The following is an 18,479-nucleotide window of genomic DNA, read 5'->3' on the forward strand; positions in this document are numbered from 1 at the left end:
GAGGCTGAGGCAGGAGACTCGCTTGAACCCGGGAGGTGGAGGTTGCGGTGAGCCGAGATCGCGCCACTGCACTCCAGCCTGGGCAACAGAGCGAGACTCCGTCTCAAAAAAAATAAATGAATAAATAAATAAATAAATAATAAAAAATAAATGAAGGTAGGGTCCGCCCCTTTCCTCTGCCCTGACCCTCTCCGCTGAGACAGAACAAACTGGGGACGCTTTGCAGGCGGTAAAGTGAGGAAGATGCGTAGCCATTGGGCATAATCTGGGGGCGGGGGCGAGGCGCTGGCCTGGGCCTCATGACTACATCCGCCCCTCTCCCAGGCGGCGACTGCGCCACGCTCTTGAAGAACATGGGCCCGCTGCCCGTGGACATGGCCCGCCTGTACTTCGCCGAGACGGTGTTGGCGCTCGAGTACCTGCACAACTACGGCATCGTGCACCGTGACCTCAAACCAGACAAGTGAGCTGAGCTAGCATGAGAGGGGCCTGGGGGAGGGCGGGGCCAGAGAGGATCTGGGCGGGGCCAGAGCAGATCACGGCGGGGCCTGAGAGGATCAGGGGCGGAGCCTCTGAGGTGGATCCCAGGACCCTTTGGAAGCCTGAGCTCTGTTGGCACCTCCTGACAAGAAGGCAGGGAATGAGCGCATGATGAACATCTTGTGTGTACAGAGGAGAGGAGAGGAGACACTTAATAGGCGTCTGCTGTATGCAGGGGAAGGCCGGTGCACTTATGGAGGTGCTGCCAATCAAGGGGAGAGGATGTGCACTTAGGATGCACACACTGTATATAGGAGAAGGGGCTGCGCACCCAGAGCTGCTGCAGCACAAGGGGAGAGAACATGCACTTATAAGACACCAGCTACATACACAGAACAGGATTATGCAATTTGCAAGACCTTAGATGTAAACACAGTGACCATGCATGTCTTGAGCACCTGCTGTAAATTAGTGCAGGAAAGCAAGGAAGAGAACGTGTTTACTGAGAGCCTTAGGATGTTTATGTTATTCTAGTATGTAGTAAGCACCTACTGCATGGCAGACCCTCTATGGGCAAGTGGGAGACACAGGGCCACCTGCTTTGAAACCCCTGTATGATTTTCTCCTCTGCATTTATTGAGTGCCTCCTGTGTACAGGGAAAAGGAATACCCGTTTATCAAGTGTCCTCGAGATATGAGGCAAGAACTGACGTTTCTCACATACATGCGTGGCATGTAGCCCAGGCTTAGCGGCTCATACCTGTAATCCCAGCACTTTGGGAGGCCGAGGCGGGACGATCACCTGAGGTCAGAAGTTCAAGACCAGCCTGGCCAACATAGTTAAACTTTGTCTCTACTAAAAATATGAAAATTAGCTGGGAGTGGTAGTGCGCACCTGTAGTCCCAGCTACTCGGGAGGCTGAGACAGGAGAATTGCTTGAACCCAGGAGGCGGAGGTTGCGGTGAGCCAAGATTGTGCCACTGCACCCCAGCTTGGGCGACAGAGCGAGACTCCATCTAAAAAAAACAGCGCCTTGCATGTTTTCAGGGCATTTTGCAGTTGGCAAGTGGCTTAGAAAACAGACATGTATTTGGCACCTGCTGTGTACCTGAGCCTGTGCTCGATGCTCTAAGGAACTCAAGTATGAATAACTCCTTAGACACTAATGTTGGGTTTCTATATCACAATTTCTTGGTTGGCATGTACTTGTTAGGCACCAGGTGTGTACAAAATAGGCAGAAGAACAGTTATTAGGCAATGACTGTGTACCTGGCCCAGAACACTTTATTTTATTTATTTATTTATTTATTTTTTTGAGACAGGGTCAGTCTCTGTCGCCCAGGCTGGAGTACAGTGGCACAATCTTGGCTCACCGCAACCTCTACCTTCTGGGTTCAAGCAGTATTCCTGCCTCAGCCTCCCGAGTAGCTGGGATTATAGGCATGTGCCACCATACCCCACTAATTTTTTTTTTTTTTTTTTTGAGACGGAGTCTTGCTCTGTCACTAGGTTGGAGTGCCGTGGTGCGATCTTGGCTCACTGCAACCTCAGACTCCCTAGTTCAAGCGATTCTCTTGCCTCAGCCTTCCAAGTAGCTGGGATTACAGGCATGCGCCACCAGGCCCAGCTAATTTTTGCATTTTTAGTAGCGACGGGGTTTCGCCATGTTGGCCAGGATGGTCTGGATCTCCTGACCTTGTGATCCGCCAGCCTTGGCTTCCCAAAGTGCTGGGATTACAGTCGTGAGCCACCGTGCCTGGCCTAATTTTATATTTTTAGTAGAGACGGGGTTTTGCCATGTTGGTCAGACTGGTCTCGAACTCCTGATCTTAGCTAATTCACCTGCCTTGGCCTCCCAAAGTGCTGGGATTACAGGCATGAGCCAGCACCCCTGGCCCAGAATTGTTTCTTTACAGAGCTGGCGCAAACAGGAGGTACTGACTACATAGTTCATTAAATGATGGTTATACACAGTGAATTCTCTGGAATGTTTTTTTTTGTTTTGTTTTGTTTTGTTTTGTTTTTTGAGACGGAGTCTCGCTCTGTCGCCCAGGCTGGAGTGCAGTGGTGCGATCTCGGCTCACTGCAAGCTCCGCCTCCCGGGTTCCCGCCATTCTCCTGCCTCAGCCTCCCGAGTAGCTGGGACTACAGGCGCCTGCCACCACGCCCGGCTAGTTTTTTATATTTTTTAGTAGACACGGGGTTTCACCATGTTCGCCAGGATGGTCTCGATCTCCTGACCTCGTGATCCGCCCGTCTCGGCCTCCCAAAGTGCTGGGATTACAGGCTTGAGCCACCGCGCCCGGCCTGGAATGTATTTTTAAGTGGCAGATGCACCCAGAAGGTGCACGGAAACGCGACTTCATACAGCTGGTGCGTAAGACTCTGTGATGTAGTGAAACATTTATATATTTAAGTCCACAGGAAAACCTAACTAGCAGTGTATACTGTACATGCGCGAGAGTTTTAAAAATGAGTTCCCGCCGGGCGCGGTGGCTCAAGCCTGTAATCCCAGCACTTTAGGAGGCCGAGACGGGTGGATCACGAGGTCAGGAGATCGAGACCATCCTGGTGAACACAGTGAAACCCCGTCTCTACTAAAACTACAAAAAAAACTAGCCGGGCGAGGTGGCGGGCGCCTGTAGTCCCAGCTACTCGGGAGGCTGAGGCAGGAGAATGGCGTGAACCCGGGAGGCGGAGCTTGCAGTGAGCTGAGATCAGGCCACTGCACTCCAGCCTGGGCGACAGAGCGAGACTCCGTCTCAAAAAAAAAAAAAAAAAAATGAGTTCCCTCGCCAGGCACGGTGGCTCACGCCTGTAATCCCAGCACTTTGAGAGGCCGAGGCAGGCGGATCACCTGAGGTCAGGAGTTCAAAATCAGCCTGACCACCATGGAGAAACCCTGCCTCGACTAAAAATACAAAATTAGCCAGGCATGGTGGTGCATGGCTGTAATCCCAGCTACTCAGGAGGCTGAGGCAGGAGAATCGCTTGAACCCGGGAGGCAGAGGTTGCGGTGAACTGAGATTGCGCTATTGCGCTCCAGCCTGGGCAAAAAGAGCGAAACTCTGTCTCAAAAAAAAAAAGTTCATCCAGGTTGAGTGCTGTGTCTCATGCCTGTAATCCCAACCCTTTGGGAGGCTGAGGCAGCAGCACTGCTTGAGCCCAGGATTTTATTTATTTGTTATTTTTTTGAGATGGAGTCTCGCTGTGTCACCCAGGCTGGAATGCAGTGGAGCAATCTCAGCTCACTGCAAGCTCCACCTCCCGGGTTCACGCCATTCTCCCGCCTCAGCCTCCCAAGTAGCTGGGACTACAGGCGCCCACCACCACGCCCGGCTAATTTTTTGTATTTTTAGTAGAGATGGGATTTCACCGTGTTGGCCAGGATGGTCTCAATCTCATGACCTTGTGATCCACCCGCCTCGGCCTCCCAAAGTGCTGGGATTACAGGCATGAGCCACTGTGCCCGGCCAAGCCCAGGATTTTGAGACAAGTCTGGGCAACATAGTGAGACCCCATCTGTACAAGAAAATTGTAAAAACTAACCCGGCAGCCGGGCCCGGTGGCTCATGCCTGTAACATCAACACTTCAAGAGGCTGAGGCGGGCGCATCACCTGAGGTGAGGAGTTCAAGACCAACCTGGCCAATATGGTGAAACCCTGTCTCTACAAAAATACAAAAATTAGCCGGGCATGATGGTGGGTGCCTGTAATCCCAGCTACTCGGGAGGCTGAGACAGGAGAATCACTTGAACTTGGGAGGTGGAGGTTGCAGTGAGCTGAGGTCACGCCATTGCACTCCTGTCTGGGTGACCAAGCAAGACTTGGAACAACTAGCCAGGCATGGTGGCATGTGCCTGTTGTCTCAGCTACTCAGGAGGCTGAGGCAGGAGAATTGATTGAGCTGGGAGGCTGAGGCTGCAGTGAGCTGCAATTGTGCCACTGCACTTCCAGCCTAGGTGATAGACCCTGTATCCAAAAAAGAAAATGCATTCATTCACAAAGTGCATGGAAATGCTTTTGTATACATCAGGAGCTCGAGATTTGTTCATTTTTCAATAGGGGATGTAAACAGTGGTTGCTTACAGAGTGTTTAGTTTGTTAAGATAATGGATGCATGAACAAAAATATGTAGTAGCTAGCCGGGTGTGGTGGCGTGTGTCTGTAACCTTAGCTACTCGAGAGGCTGAGGCAGAAGAATCACTTGTACCTGGGAGATGGAGGGTGCAGTGAGCCGAGATCGTGCCACTGCACTCCAGCCTGGGCGACAGAGCAAAGCTATTTCCAAAAATATATATATATACACATATATACACACATACACACACACACACACATATATACACATACACATATACACACACACAGTAGAGACCAGGCATGCTGGCTCACACCTGTCATGCCAGCACTTTCAAAGGTGAGAGGATTGCTTGGGGCCAGCAATTCAAGACCAGCCTGGGCAACATAGCAAGACCTCAGATCTACAAAAAAAAAAAAAAAAAAACACAGCTGGGTGTGGTGGTGTGCACCTGTAGTTCCAGCTACTTGGGAGGCTGAGCAGGAGGATCAGGAGGATGAGCAGGAGGATCAGGAGGATCCCTAGGGCCCAGGAATTGGAGGCAGAGCTCCGCCCATCTCAGGTGGAGCCAAGGTCTAGGGCAGAAGGAGTGGCCAGGCACCCCGGCTCCCCAGCCCTGAGCAGATTCCTTGCCTGCCCACAGCCTGCTCATCACCTCGCTTGGCCACATCAAGCTCACGGACTTTGGCCTGTCCAAGATCGGCCTCATGAGCATGGCCACCAACCTCTACGAGGGCCACATCGAGAAGGACGCCCGAGAGTTCATAGACAAGCAGGTGGGTGGGCAGGTGGGTGGGAAGCCCTGGGACGCTGCCTCCTCTCTCCTGGGGCCTCTCTCGGGCTGGGGGCTGGTCTCAGTTTCCCCATTCTGCCTGGCCTAGGTGTGTGGAACACCGGAGTACATAGCCCCCGAGGTGATCTTCCGCCAGGGCTATGGGAAGCCAGTGGACTGGTGGGCCATGGGCGTCGTCCTCTATGAGTTTCTGGTGGGCTGCGTGCCTTTCTTTGGAGACACCCCCGAGGAACTCTTCGGTCAGGTGGTCAGCGGTGCGTTTCCTCCACGGGCCTGGGTTTGAGCTGCAGCCCCACCAGAGCTCTGGGCAGCGGTCCTCCACCCGCATGTCAGGGAGAGAAGCAGGAAGATGGGAGGGAGTTGGATGCCAGGTGGGGAGGCGGCGGGGTGCTGAGTGAGACGGATGGCTGGATTAATTATGGGGTCATGGAGTCTTCACTGAAATGACATGTGAGGCTGGGCATGGTGGCTCACACCTGTAATTCCAGCACTTTGGGAGGCTGAGGCGGGAGGATCATATAAGGCCAGGAGTTCAAGACCTGGACAACATGAAACCCCATCTCTACTAAAAATACAAAAATTAGCCGAGCGTAGTGGCGGGCACCTGTAATCCCAGCTACTTGGGAGGCTGAGGCAAGAGAATCACGTGAACCCAGGAGGCGGAGGTTGCAGTGAGCTGAGATTGTGCCACTGCACTCCAGCCTGGGCGACAGAGCGAGACTCCATCTCAAAAAATAAAAAAAAAGAAGTGACATGTGAGCAGAGACCTGCAAGAACCTGAGAATGAGAGGAAGCCATAGAGACAGAAAAGGGAAAGGTAGCTCTGAGCACAGGGCACAGCCATGGCAAAGGCTGTCAGTGGGTACTGAGCCTGGCACGTTGAAGGGGCAGAGGAGGCCAGTGGCTTGGAGTACAGTGAAGTGAGGGGAAATGGTGGATGGTACTAGAAAGTGGTACCCCTGCCTTCTCCCTCCCTCCCTCATTTTAGATGAGATCATGTGGCCAGAGGGAGACGAGGCCCTTCCAGCGGACGCCCAGGACCTCATCACCAGGTTGCTCCGGCAGAGCCCACTGGACCGTCTGGGCACTGGTATGTAGTGTGGGGGAGAACCCAGGTGGGTGGCTCCTTCAGGCCCTGGGACCCAGGAAACAGGGGGAGGGATAGTGCCTGGGGTAGACAAGAGTTCTACTTGGGAAGCTGCATGGAGGAGGGGGTTTGCAGCTGGGGTTTTGAAGGGTACATAGGAGGTCTCCAGGAACTATCAGAAGACCTTGGAAAGAATAGGAAGTAGCTGGGTCTGGTGCCCACAAGGAGCACTGAGCCTGAATAAGTATGTGAGGCTGTGAAGTCACCAGGACCTGTGTCAAAGGCCCAACCCGGAAGATCCCACTGTCCCAGTTTTCCCAGCCACCTGGTTAATCATTAAGGGACCTTTTGAGACTCATGCAGCCACCCGTCACGTGGCCACTGTGGCTCCTGTTCATGAGTGAAGCTTCGCTATGGGAGATGGTTGAGTCCAAGGTTGGGGATCATCACCTGCTCCGTGGATCAGAAACAAGTGGGAGAAGCCCAGGAAGGAGGCCCTCGTAAGGCCCTGGGCTTTCTCTAGGTGGTGTGGTCCCAGATGGGAGCAGAGAGAAGTACAGAATCTTTGGAACCTGGGCAGCCTGGGTGCTTTTTTATTTTTTTATTTTTCTGAGATTAGATCTCACTCTGTCACCCAGGCTGGAGAGGAGTTGCACAATCTTGGCTCACTGCAACCTCCACCTCCCAGGCTCAAGTGATCCTCCTACCTCAGCCTCTGGAGTAGCTGGAACCATAGGCATGTGCCATCGTGCCCGGCTAATTTTTGTACTTTTCGTAGAGACGAGATTTCACCGTGTTGCCCGGGCTGGTCTCAAACTCCTGACCTCAAGTGATCTGCCCGCCTCAGCCTCCCAAAGTACTGGCATCACAGGCATGAGCCACCATGCTTGGCTGCTGGCCTGAGTCTGAATCCCGACTTGGTCCCTCTCCAGTCTCCTAAATGACAGCGGATTTTTGTTCCCATTTTTCTGATTCTTTTTTTTCTTTTCTTTTTTTTTTTTTCTGTTGTTGTTGTTATTTTTTGAGATGGAGTCTCGCTTTGTTGCCCAGGTCGGAGTGCAGTGGTGCTATCTTGGCTCATTGCTGCAATCTCCACCTCCCAGGTTGAAGCGATTCTCTTGCCTCAGCCTCCCGAGTAGCTGGGAATACAGGCACCCGCCACCACACCCAGCTAATTTTTGTATTTTTAGTAGAGACGGGGTTTTGCCATGTTGGCCAGGCTGGTCTTGAACTCCTGACCTCAGGTGATCCTCCCTTCTTGGCCTCCCAAAGTGCTGGGATTATAGGCGTGAGCCACTGTGCCCAGCCCATTTTTCTGGTTCTGTGTTGTCCCCACCCTGTGTCCAGCATCGGCAGTGGGGGGTGGTGGGCATCCTGTGGCAGGTGAGGCGAGGACCCGCAGGGCTCAGCTGGGCATATCTGCAGGTGGCACCCATGAAGTGAAGCAGCACCCCTTTTTCCTGGCCCTGGACTGGGCAGGGCTTCTCCGACACAAAGCCGAGTTCGTGCCCCAGCTCGAAGCCGAGGATGATACCAGCTACTTTGACAGTAAGGAGGGGTCCCCCCAGCGGGGGTGGGGGGCTCTGCCATCCCTCAATCCCTGGGTGCAGAGGGCTGTGTGCCAGGCGTTCCACCCGAGCTTGGCACCTCACCCTAGGCCTGGAGCTTCCGACTTTCTGAGCCTTCCAAGAATCTAGGGCATGTGTCGGCTGCCCCCTGGCTGGATTTCTTGTGCATCTGGGCTCAGGAGGCCACAGCATCCCTCAGGCTTCAGAAGAAACCAAGGCACCAAGTGTGGCAGACCCTTGTCTGAGGTTCCCCAGCAAATTGGGCCTCCTGGGTGTCCGTCCCTGACCAGGCATGGGGCCGCATCTGTCACCCAGGAGGGTAGGGCGCCTCGTGCAGCTTTAGTGGAGGCGTCCCTGCAGGGGCACTGTAGGTGAGCTCTGAGGAATGACTGTCTCTCCCCACTTGGTGGTCCTGCCCTTCAGTGTCCAGCCCCTCCTTCAGAACTTGCTTCATGTCAGAGGTCTTCTCTGAGCTTCTGTTTCCTCTTCTGTAAAATGAGGAACATCCTTTATGTTTGAGATGCACAATTTTGGCCAGGTGCGGTGGCCCAAGCCTTTAATCCCAGCACTTTGGGAGGTCAAGGTGGGCAGATCACCTGAGGTCAGGAGTTCAAGACCAGCCTGACCAACATGGAGAAACTCCATCTCTACTAAAAATACAAAAAATTAGGCAGGCATGGTGGCGGGCGCCTGTAATCCCAGCTATTTGGGAGGCTAAGGCACGAGAATTGCTTGAACCCGGGCGGTGGAGGTTGCGGTGAGCTGAGATGGTGCCATTGTACTCCAGCCTGGGCAACAAGAGCAAAACTCTGCCTCAAAAAAGAAAAAAAAAAAAAAGAGATGCACAATTTTACTTAATTCTGTGTGACCCATCTCAAGGAATCACTGAAGCTCAGAAATAGGAATTCCCACCCCTGGTCCCACAGCTTTTTTTTTTTTGAGACAGAGTCTGGCTCTGTCGCCCAGGCTGGAGTGCAGTGGTGCGATCTCGGCTCACTGAAACCTCTGCCTCCCGGGTTCAAGCAATTATCTGCCTCAGCCTCCCGAGTAGCTGGGATTACAGGTGCCCGCCACCATGCTTGGCTAATTGGTCCCACAACTTTTTAATTATTTATTTTTTGAGACGGAGTCTCACTCTGTCACCCAGGCTGGAGTGCAGTGGTGCGATTTTGACTCACCACAACCTCCGCCTCCCAGGCTCAAGCGATTCTCCTGCCTCAGCCTCCCAAGTAGCTGGGATTACAGGCGCGTACCACTACTGCCCAGCTAATATTTGTATTTTTAGTAGAGATGGGGTTTCACCATGTTGGCCAGGCTGGTCTCGAACTCCTGACCTCAAGTGATCCACCCGCCCTGGCCTCCCAAAGTGCTGGGATTACAGGCGTGAGCCACTGCGCCCGGCCCCACAACTTTTTAGGGACACAGCTGGTGTTAATCCCCAGATATCTGCTCTGTCCCCCAAGCCTCCTGTGGTCCTTAAACACACCAGACACTGTCCTACCTCAGAGCCTTTGCCCTGGCAGTGACCCTGTCCTGAGATGCCCTCCCTACATCGCCACACTGCCCTCGAGATCATCTCTGGGCATCAGGCGTGCTGCACGTGCCTCTTCCTCCCACAGCCCGTTCGGAACGTTACCGCCACCTGGGCTCCGAGGACGACGAAACCAATGATGAAGAATCATCCACAGAGATCCCCCAGTTCTCCTCCTGCTCCCACCGGTTCAGCAAGGTGGGCCTGGGCCCCGGAGGGAGCCACTGCTCGGGAAACATTGCATGATGTCTATTTGCTTTCCTATCTGTTTTTTTGGTTTTGTTTTGTTTTGTTCTGTAGAGATGGGGTCTCGCTATGCTGCCCAGGCTGGTCTCAAACTCCTGGGCTTAAGTGTTCCTCCCACCTCGGCCTCCCAAAGTGCTAGGAATTGTATTGCTTTTTTGTTTTGTTTTGTTTTGTTTGAGATTGAGTCTCGCTGTGTCGCCCAGGCTGGAGTGCAATGGCGCGGTCTCGGCTCACTGCAACCTCTGCCTCCTGGGTTCAAGCGATTCTCCTGCCTCAGCCTCCTGAGTAGCTGGGATTACAGGCACCTGCCACCACGCCCGGCTAATTTTTCTTTTCTTTTTTTTTTTTTTTGAGACGGAGTCTCGCTCTGTCTCCCAGGCTGGAGTGCAGTGGCCGGATCTCAGCTCACTGCAAGCTCCGCCTCCCGGGTTCCTGCCATTCTCCTGCCTCAGCCTCCCGAGTAGCTGGGACTACAGGCGCCCGCCACCTCGCCCGGCTAGTTTTTTGTATTTTTTTAGTAGAGACGGGGTTTCACCGTGTTCGCCAGGATGGTCTCGATCTCCCGACCTCGTGATCCGCCCGTCTCGGCCTCCCAAAGTGCTGGGATTACAGGCTTGAGCCACCGCGCCCGGCCTAATTTTTCGTATTTTTAGTACAGACAGGGTTTCACCATGTTGGCCAGGCTGGTCTCAAACTCCTGACCTCAGGCTATCCTCCTGCCTCGGCCTCCCAAAATGCTAGGATTACAGGCATGAGCCACTGCACCTGGTAAATTTTTTGTATTTTTAGTAGAGATTGGGGTTTCACCATGTTGGCCAGGCTGGTCTCAAACTCTTAACCTCATGATCTGCCCACCTCGGCCTCCTAAAGCGCTGGGATTACAGGCATGAGCCATCACGCCCGACCTTGTTTTTTTTTATTTTTTTTTTAGTGTGGTAAAATACACATAACAAAATATACCATTTTAGCCATTTTGTTTCATTTTTTTCTTTCCTTTTTTTTTTTTTTTTTTTTTTTTCCTGAGACGGAGTCTCACTCTGTCACCCAGGCTGGAGTACAGTGGCGCGATCTCGGCTCACTGCAAGCTCCGCCTCCCGGGTTCACCCCATTCTCCTGCCTCAGCCTCCTGAGTAGCTGGGACTACAGGCGCCTGCCACCAGGCCTGGCTAATTTATTTGTATTTTTAGTAGAGACAGGGTTTCACTGTGTTAGTCAGGATGGTCTCGATCTCCTGACCTTATGATCTGCCCACCTCGGCCTCCCAAAGTGCTGAGATTACAGGCGTGAGCCACCATGCCCGGCTTTTTTTTTTTTTTTTTTTCTTTTTCTTTTTTATGCTTTTGTTTTAGCCATTTTAAAGCGTACAATTTCAGAGGTGGGTGGATCACTTGAGGTCAGGAGTTCGAGAGCAGCCTGACTAACATGGTGAAGCCCTGTCTCGGCTAAAAACACAAAAAGTAGCTGGGCGTGGTGGTGGGTGCCTGTAACCCCAGCTACTCGGGAGGCTGAGGCAAGAGAATTGCCTGAACCCTGGAGGTGGAGGCTGCAGTAAGCTAAGATCACACTCCTGCACTCCAGCCTGGGCGACAGAGCGAGACTATGTCTCAAAAAAGAATAATAATAAAGTAAAATAAAGTGTACAATTTCGTGGCATTCAGCACGTTCACAATGTTGTACAACCATCACCTCTATCTAGCTTTCAAACATTTGATTCCCCCCAAAAAATAATTTGTAGCCATTAGCAACCACTCCCCATTCATCCTCCTTCAGCTTCCATCTTTATGGATTTGCCTGTTCCAGGCATTTCATATCAATGGGATCTCATACTATGTGGCCTTTTGTGTCTGGCTTCTCTTACTTAGCATTGTGTACTCAAGGCTCATCCCTGCTGCAGTGTGGACCAGTGTTTGCTTCCTTTTTATGGCTGCGTAATATTCCATCATATGGATGGAACACATTGTTTATCCACCCATCCTTTGATGCAAGTTTGGGTCTATTCCACTTTGTGAATACAGGTGCCATGCTGGGTGTTCTTTTATTTTATTTACTTATTTATCTATTTATTGAGATGGAGTCTTTCTCTCTTGCCCAGGCTGGAGTGCAAGGGTGCAATCTCAGCTCACTGCAACCTCCACCTTCTGGGTTCAAGCCATTCTCCTGCCTCAGCCTCCCAAGTAGCTGGGATTACAGGTGCACGCCACCACACCCGGCTAATTTTTGTATTTTTAGTAGCAACAGGGTTTCACCATGTTGGCCAGGCTGGTCTCAAACTCCTGTCCTCAAGCAATCCGCCCACCTCAGCCTCCCAAAGCCCTGGGATTAAAGGAATGAACCACCGAGCCTGGCCCTGGGTGTTATTTTATAACCTCATGAGCTTAACTCACATTCCCTACTTTGTTTATGATTTGATCAAAAAACGCTCCACTCTGCTTTAGGCCTGGGCCCCAGGCAGGACTTTCTAGTCAGCAGCAAAAACCCAGCCTGGTAGCCTGGCCCCTGAGCCTCAGTTTTTCCATCTGTACAATGGGCTAAAGTCTATGCTCTTTTAGGGATGTGGGGAGTGAGGATTTAGGGAAGTGACTCATACTGAAGCACCTGGCACGTAGGAATCACTCAACTAAGCCAGCTTTCTTTTTTGTTTTTTGAAACAGAGTCTCGTTCTGTCTCCCAGGCTAGAGTGCCGTGGCACGATCTCGGCTCACTGCAACCTCTGCCTTTCAGGTTCAAGCCATTCTCCTGCCTCACCCTCCCAAGAGGCTGGGACTACAGGCATGCGCCACCACACCCAGCTAATTTTTGTATTTTTAGAACAGACGGGTTTCACCATGTTGGCCAGGCTGGTCTTGAACGCCTGACCTCAAGTGATCCACCCACCTCAGCCTCCCAAAGTGCTAGGATTACAGGCATGAGCCACCACACCCAGTCTAAGCCAGCTTTCTTGCCACCTTTGTTTTTACTGGTTTTTTTGTTTGGGTTTCTTTCTTTTTTTCTTTTTTCTTTTTTTGAGACAGGGTTTTGCTATGTTGCCCAGGCTGGTCTCAAACTCCTGGGCTCAAGTGATCCTCCCGGCTGGGCCTCTGAAAGTGCTGGGATTATAGGCATGAGCCACCGCACCTGGCTTAACATTCTTTTGTCTTGCCTCCCAGGTCTACAGCAGCTCTGAGTTCCTGGCCGTCCAGCCCACTCCTACCTTCGCTGAAAGGAGCTTCAGTGAAGACCGGGAGGAGGGATGGGAGCGCAGCGAGGTGGACTATGGCCGCCGGCTGAGTGCTGACATCCGGTAGGTGGCCTGGGGAAGTGTAGGCAGATCCAGCTTCCAAGCCTGCTGGGAGTTAGAGACACAAAATCTGATGCAAAGGGAGCTTCCTAGTGGCCAAGTAGAAAAGGGTCAAACATCTTGACCAACCTATCAGGTCCCTGACAACCTTGCTCCCTTTGACTCTGTGTTCCTCACCATGCAAACATAAAACAGCTGTGCACCATCATGCTGATAGGCACACTTTTCCTTCTGTCCAGAATGCCCTTTGCTTAGTAACTCCTGTTCATCCTTCAAAGCTCAGACCCAACAGAAATAGTCAATGTCTGCCAGAGGATGGGTGTTGGAAGCTGGACTTGTTTTTTTTCTTTTTTTAAGAGACTGGTTCTCACTCTGTCTCCCACACTGGAGTGCAGTGGCATGATCATAGCTCACTGCAGCCTCAAACTCCTGGGCTCAAGAGATCCTCTCAAGTAACTGGGACTACAGGCGTGCACCACGGCACCCGGCTAATTTTTTAAACAATTTTTTGTAGGCCGGGTGCAGTGGCTCATGCCTGTAATCCCAACACTTTGGGAGGCCGAGGTGGGTGGATCACCTGAGGTCAGGAGTTCAAGACCAACCTGGTCAACATGGTGAAACCCCGTCTCTACTAAAAATACAAAGAAATTAGCTGGGCTTAGTGGTGCACGCCTGTAATCCCAGCTACTTGGGAGGCTGAGGCACGAGAATTGCTTGAACCTGGGAGACGGAGGTTACAGTGAGCCAAGATCATGCCACTGGACTCCAGCCTGGGCGACAGAGTGAGACTCTGTCTCAAAAAAAAAAAAAATTATAGAGATAAAATCTCCTTATGTTGCCCGGCCTGTCTGAAACTCCTGGCCTCAAACAATCCTCCTGTCTCAGCCTCCCAAAGTGCTGGAATTATAGGTGTCAGCCACTGCAGCCAGCCTGGAAGCTGGGTTTTAAAAGTTGAATACGAGGCCAGGTACAGTGGCTCATACCTGTAATCCAAGCACTTTTGGGAGCCTGAGGCAGGCGGGTCACTTGAGCTCAGGAATTCAAGACCAGTCTGGCCAATATGGTGTAACCCCGTCTCTACTAAAAATACAAAAATTAGCCCAGTGTGGTGGCAGGCACCTGTAATCCCAGCTACTTGGGAGGCTGAGGCAGGAGAATCTCTTGAGCCCTGGAGGCAGTGGTTGTAGTGAGCTGACATTGCACCACTGCACTTCAGCCTGGGTGACAGAGCAAGACCCTGTCTTTAAAAAAAAAAAAGGTGACTGAGAAGTCTCCAGGTGGACAGAGAGGACAGTGCAGACAGAGGGAACTTGTCTATGCAAACTGCCCCTGACTGCAGACTGAGAATTAAGATGTGGCCATGAAAGGTGGCTGAGTATACTGGGTGCAGGTGCCTGGCAGGGGTGACCCAGGCTCTTCCTCCCTGCAGGCTGAGGTCCTGGACATCCTCTGGATCCTCCTGTCAGTCATCTTCGTCCCAGCCCGAGCGAGGTCCCAGCCCATCTCTCCTGAATACCATCAGCCTGGACACAATGCCCAAGTTTGCCTTCTCATCAGAGGATGAGGCGGCAGGCCCGGCCCCTGCAGGCCCCAAGAGGCCTGTCTTCATTCTAGGGGAGCCTGACCCACCCCCAGCAGCCACCCCAGTGATGCCCAAGCCCTCGAGCCTTTCCGGTAAGTGGGACCCTGAGTAAGAGGGATGATGTCATGGAAGTTTCCCAGAGGAGGGGCTATTTGAGATGGGTTTTCAAGGATGAGTAGGAGTTCTCCAGAGCCAACAAAGGCTTTAAGAGAGGAGAAGCCAGGGTCCCAGAGAGATATCCAGCCTCCAAGGAACCCCAGTCTAGGGTAATGCCCCCAGCTTCATAGAGTTGGGATGGGACCCCTAGCTCCCAAGATGGGGGAACTAAGGGTCTAAATGGGTGTGGAGGAAGGCTTCCTGGAAGAGGGGGCTTGAAGACTTTTGCATAGAGAATAATTTGGGAATGGTGTGCGGGACGAGGGAACTGCACGAGCAAAGGCCAGGAGTCTGGCCTGTGTAAATAGCAACCAGGGAGGAAGGGCCTTAAGGTCTCTTTAGGACCACGTGGTGAGTTTGAGGGGCTCCCGGCTGACCCTGCTGACCCTCTAGCCGACACAGCTGCCCTCAGCCACGCCCGCCTACGGAGCAACAGCATCGGCGCCCGACACTCCACACCGAGGCCTCTCGATGCCGGCCGGGGCCGCCGCCTTGGGGGCCCAAGAGACCCAGCCCCTGAGAAGTCCAGAGCCTCCTCCAGCGGTGGCAGTGGTGGCGGCGGTGGGGGCCGTGTGCCCAAGTCGGCCTCTGTCTCTGCCCTGTCCCTCATCATCACGGCAGGTAATGCCCAAGGCCCGCTCTCACCTTTGTCTGTCCGCACCCATTTTAACCTACAGAGTGGGAGCCTATCCTGAGTAGGGGAGGCTGGGGATGAGCCCCAGGAGAGGGGAGGAGGAACAGGACACAGGGAGAGCTGGGGGGACGGTGTTCCCAGTAGAGAGCACTGCACGTGCAAAGGCCTGCTGGGGCGACCATGCTTGGGACATTGAAGCAATAGCAAAGCGGCCAGGGTGGGAAAGAGGGGGCCCCAGGGGAGACCTGCGAGGGAATGGGTGACCCCCTCCCTAACCCCCTGCAGATGATGGCAGCGGCGGCCCCCTCATGAGCCCCCTGTCCCCGCGCTCTCTGTCCTCGAACCCGTCGTCCCGTGACTCCTCGCCGAGCCGAGACCCGTCCCCCGTGTGTGGCAACCTGCGGCCCCCCATCGTCATCCACAGCTCCGGCAAGAAGTACGGCTTCAGCCTGCGGGCAATCCGCGTCTACATGGGTGATAGCGACGTCTACGCTGTGCACCACGTCGTCTGGGTGAGTGCCGAGTGGGAATGGCAGGGACCCGGGTTCTAGTCTGACTCTGCCCGGTCGCGCCCCTTCTCAGAGCTGCATTTTGGAGCCTGGCAGGATTAGGGAGACAGAGCTGGTGCCACCAAGTTCATCTTGGTCCCTGTCAGTTGGTAGGGAGGAGGTTGGATGAGAGAGACAGGGATGGATGGATGGAGGCTCACAGATCCCAAGTGACATTAACCTCCCAGCTCCATATGGGGACGCACTGGGCGTGTTATCCTCCCTCCCCCAGCCCAGGGGCGTCGGGGCATGCCCTCCTTATTGGTTGCTCCCTGAACAAACAGAGAGGGCTTTCTGGAGGAGGGGGCATAGGAGCTGGGGCTTTGATGGGTGAGTAGGAATTCCCCAGGATCAGGGAAACGGAGGCAACACAAGAGGCAGCAGCTTGCTGGGGTCTCACAGCAGACCCAGCCTGGGCTGGGGTCTCCAGATGTGGGGCCCAGGCCATTAACCCCACTGTTCCCCTGTCTGCCCCCAGAGTGTGGAGGATGGAAGCCCCGCCCAGGAGGCTGGCCTGCGGGCCGGGGACCTCATCACCCACATCAACGGGGAGTCGGTGCTGGGGCTGGTGCACATGGACGTCGTGGAGCTGCTGCTGAAGGTGCGGCGCCCCCACTGCCCACCCTCAGGGCTCCCCGGCACCCCTTGGCCACAGCTGCTGGTTCCCTGTGGTTCTCCCCACCCAGACACACAACCCTACATTCAATGTCAACTCCAGGCCTGGCACACCCACTTCCTTCTCCCCAGAACACGTGTCCTTCTTCAGCCCCCAACATCACCCCTCAGAACTCCTCCTCCAAGAAGCCCTCCTTTCTCCCTGGGTACCCTTACATCTGTTCCTCCCTCTGGCCTGAAGCCTGGAGGTAGGAGATGGGCTCAAGACAGGAGGAAGGGCCGGGCGTGGTGGCACATGCCTGTAATCCCAGCACTTTGGGAGGCCAAGGTGGGAGGATCGCTTGAGCTCAGGACTTTGAGACCAGCCTGGGCAACAGAGCGAGACCCCATCTCTGCAAAATATTAAAAAATAAAATGAGCTGGGCATGGTGGCACACGCCTATAGTCCCAGGCACTTGGGAGCCTGAGGTGGGAGCATCGCTTGGGCCCAGGAAGTCGAGGCCATAGTGAGCCGTGATCGTGCCACACTGCACTCCAGTCTGGGAGACAGTGAGACCCTGGTTCTGAAAAAAAAAGAGGGCTCTCATGTGGGCAGCTGCATGGGTGGTTCATTGGATAGACGGACAGTGGGCAGGTGTCTTTGGCCTAATAACTCATGGGCCCTTAGGTGAGTGATTGGGGGATGGAGAGATGTTGGGGTGGTTAATGGGTGGATACCAGCGAGGTGGGTGACAGACCCCGGGAGGGTGGAGAGTGAAGAGGGCAGGCTTCGATGGGCGTTGACTACAGAGGGAAGGATCTTGGCAGGAGGGGTGGTGCTCCCTGGGCCATTGTTTGACCAGATATAATGGGTAGGTCACTGGCTGGCTAGATGAATGGATGTTAGGGTGGTGGGTCCTAGCTGGTGCCCAGAGTGAAGGGGACATAGCAGCTGCCTGGCAAGTGCTGGGCCCTGGGAGAGGCACCGAGGTAACCCCTCACCATCCCTCCCACAGAGCGGCAACAAGATATCCCTGCGGACCACGGCCCTGGAGAACACCTCCATCAAGGTGGGCCCCGCACGGAAGAATGTGGCCAAGGGCCGCATGGCGCGCAGGAGCAAGCGGAGCCGTCGGCGGGAGACCCAGGACCGGTGCGCGGCAGTGGCCACCAGGGAGCGGTACACGGGGCACGCCCTGGGGACAGGGGTTCTTTTTTTCTTTTCTTTTTTTTTTTTTTTTTTTGAGATGGAGTCTTGCTCTGTCGCCCAGGCTGGAGTACAGTGGTATGATCTTGGCTCACTGCAACCTCCACCTCTTGGGTTCAAGCGACTCTCCTGCCTCAGTCCCCTAAGTAGCTTACAGGTGTGAGCCACCGTGCCTGGTCAGGAGCAGGGGTTCTGAAGCCTCCAATTTTCTTACCCCAGGCGGAAGTCGCTCTTCAAGAAGATCTCCAAGCAGACCTCCGTGCTTCACACCAGCCGCAGCTTCTCCTCCGGACTCCACCACTCACTGTCATCCAGCGAGAGCCTCCCTGGCTCGCCCACCCACAGCCTCTCCCCCAGCCCCACCACTCCCTGCCGAAGCCCAGCCCCTGATGTCCCAGCAGGTGGGTACACCCCCCCACCCGCCCCCTGCCGCCCCGGCTACCCTGGGGGCAAGGGCTGGTGGGCCCCAGGAGGGAGGAAGGGGTTTGGAGGATGGAATGGGGGATGGAATGACGCGATGTAGGGAAAGATATGACCAGAAGGAACATCTTCCAGAATCCTGGTGTCTAGCAGGGAACCTGGAAGTACTCAGAGATGAGTGCAGGTGCCAGGGAAGGATGTGCCCAGCAGAGGAAACATCATGGACAAATGGGACTAGACAGGAGGGCGGGAAAACTGAGAAGAGGCTGGGCAC

At 54.0% G+C, this 18,479-nt stretch overlaps 1 protein-coding gene and 1 non-coding gene across 51 annotated transcripts in view; both read left to right on the forward strand.

The window, feature by feature from the left end:
* The window catches only part of MAST3 (microtubule associated serine/threonine kinase 3), a 57,516-nt gene that overhangs the window by 34,954 nt on the left and 4,083 nt on the right, over positions 1-18,479 (forward strand). For 26 of the 50 annotated variants that reach the window (XM_077978338.1, XM_077978339.1, XM_015123331.3 and 23 more), the window contains 13 exons: positions 325-463; positions 5,206-5,338; positions 5,444-5,609; positions 6,344-6,445; positions 7,868-7,990; positions 9,630-9,739; positions 12,934-13,067; positions 14,494-14,738; positions 15,196-15,423; positions 15,722-15,948; positions 16,463-16,585; positions 17,595-17,758; positions 18,005-18,186. In XM_077978338.1, the coding sequence (XP_077834464.1) occupies positions 325-463; positions 5,206-5,338; positions 5,444-5,609; positions 6,344-6,445; positions 7,868-7,990; positions 9,630-9,739; positions 12,934-13,067; positions 14,494-14,738; positions 15,196-15,423; positions 15,722-15,948; positions 16,463-16,585; positions 17,595-17,758; positions 18,005-18,186 (2,076 nt within the window). The remainder of the gene's footprint in view (positions 1-324; positions 464-5,205; positions 5,339-5,443; positions 5,610-6,343; positions 6,446-7,867; positions 7,991-9,629; positions 9,740-12,933; positions 13,068-14,493; positions 14,739-15,195; positions 15,424-15,721; positions 15,949-16,462; positions 16,586-17,594; positions 17,759-18,004; positions 18,187-18,479) is intronic. The other 24 variants (XM_077978354.1, XM_015123333.3, XM_077978369.1 and 21 more) reach the window with 1 other exon arrangement.
* MIR1239 (microRNA mir-1239) lies at positions 5,339-5,443 on the forward strand. Its single transcript, NR_032308.1, has one exon. It is a non-coding gene; the product is annotated as a microRNA mir-1239 (primary transcript).

Source organism: Macaca mulatta, chromosome 19 (genome assembly GCF_049350105.2).
Source record: "Macaca mulatta isolate MMU2019108-1 chromosome 19, T2T-MMU8v2.0, whole genome shotgun sequence".
NCBI classification, from domain to species: Eukaryota; Metazoa; Chordata; class Mammalia; order Primates; family Cercopithecidae; genus Macaca; species Macaca mulatta.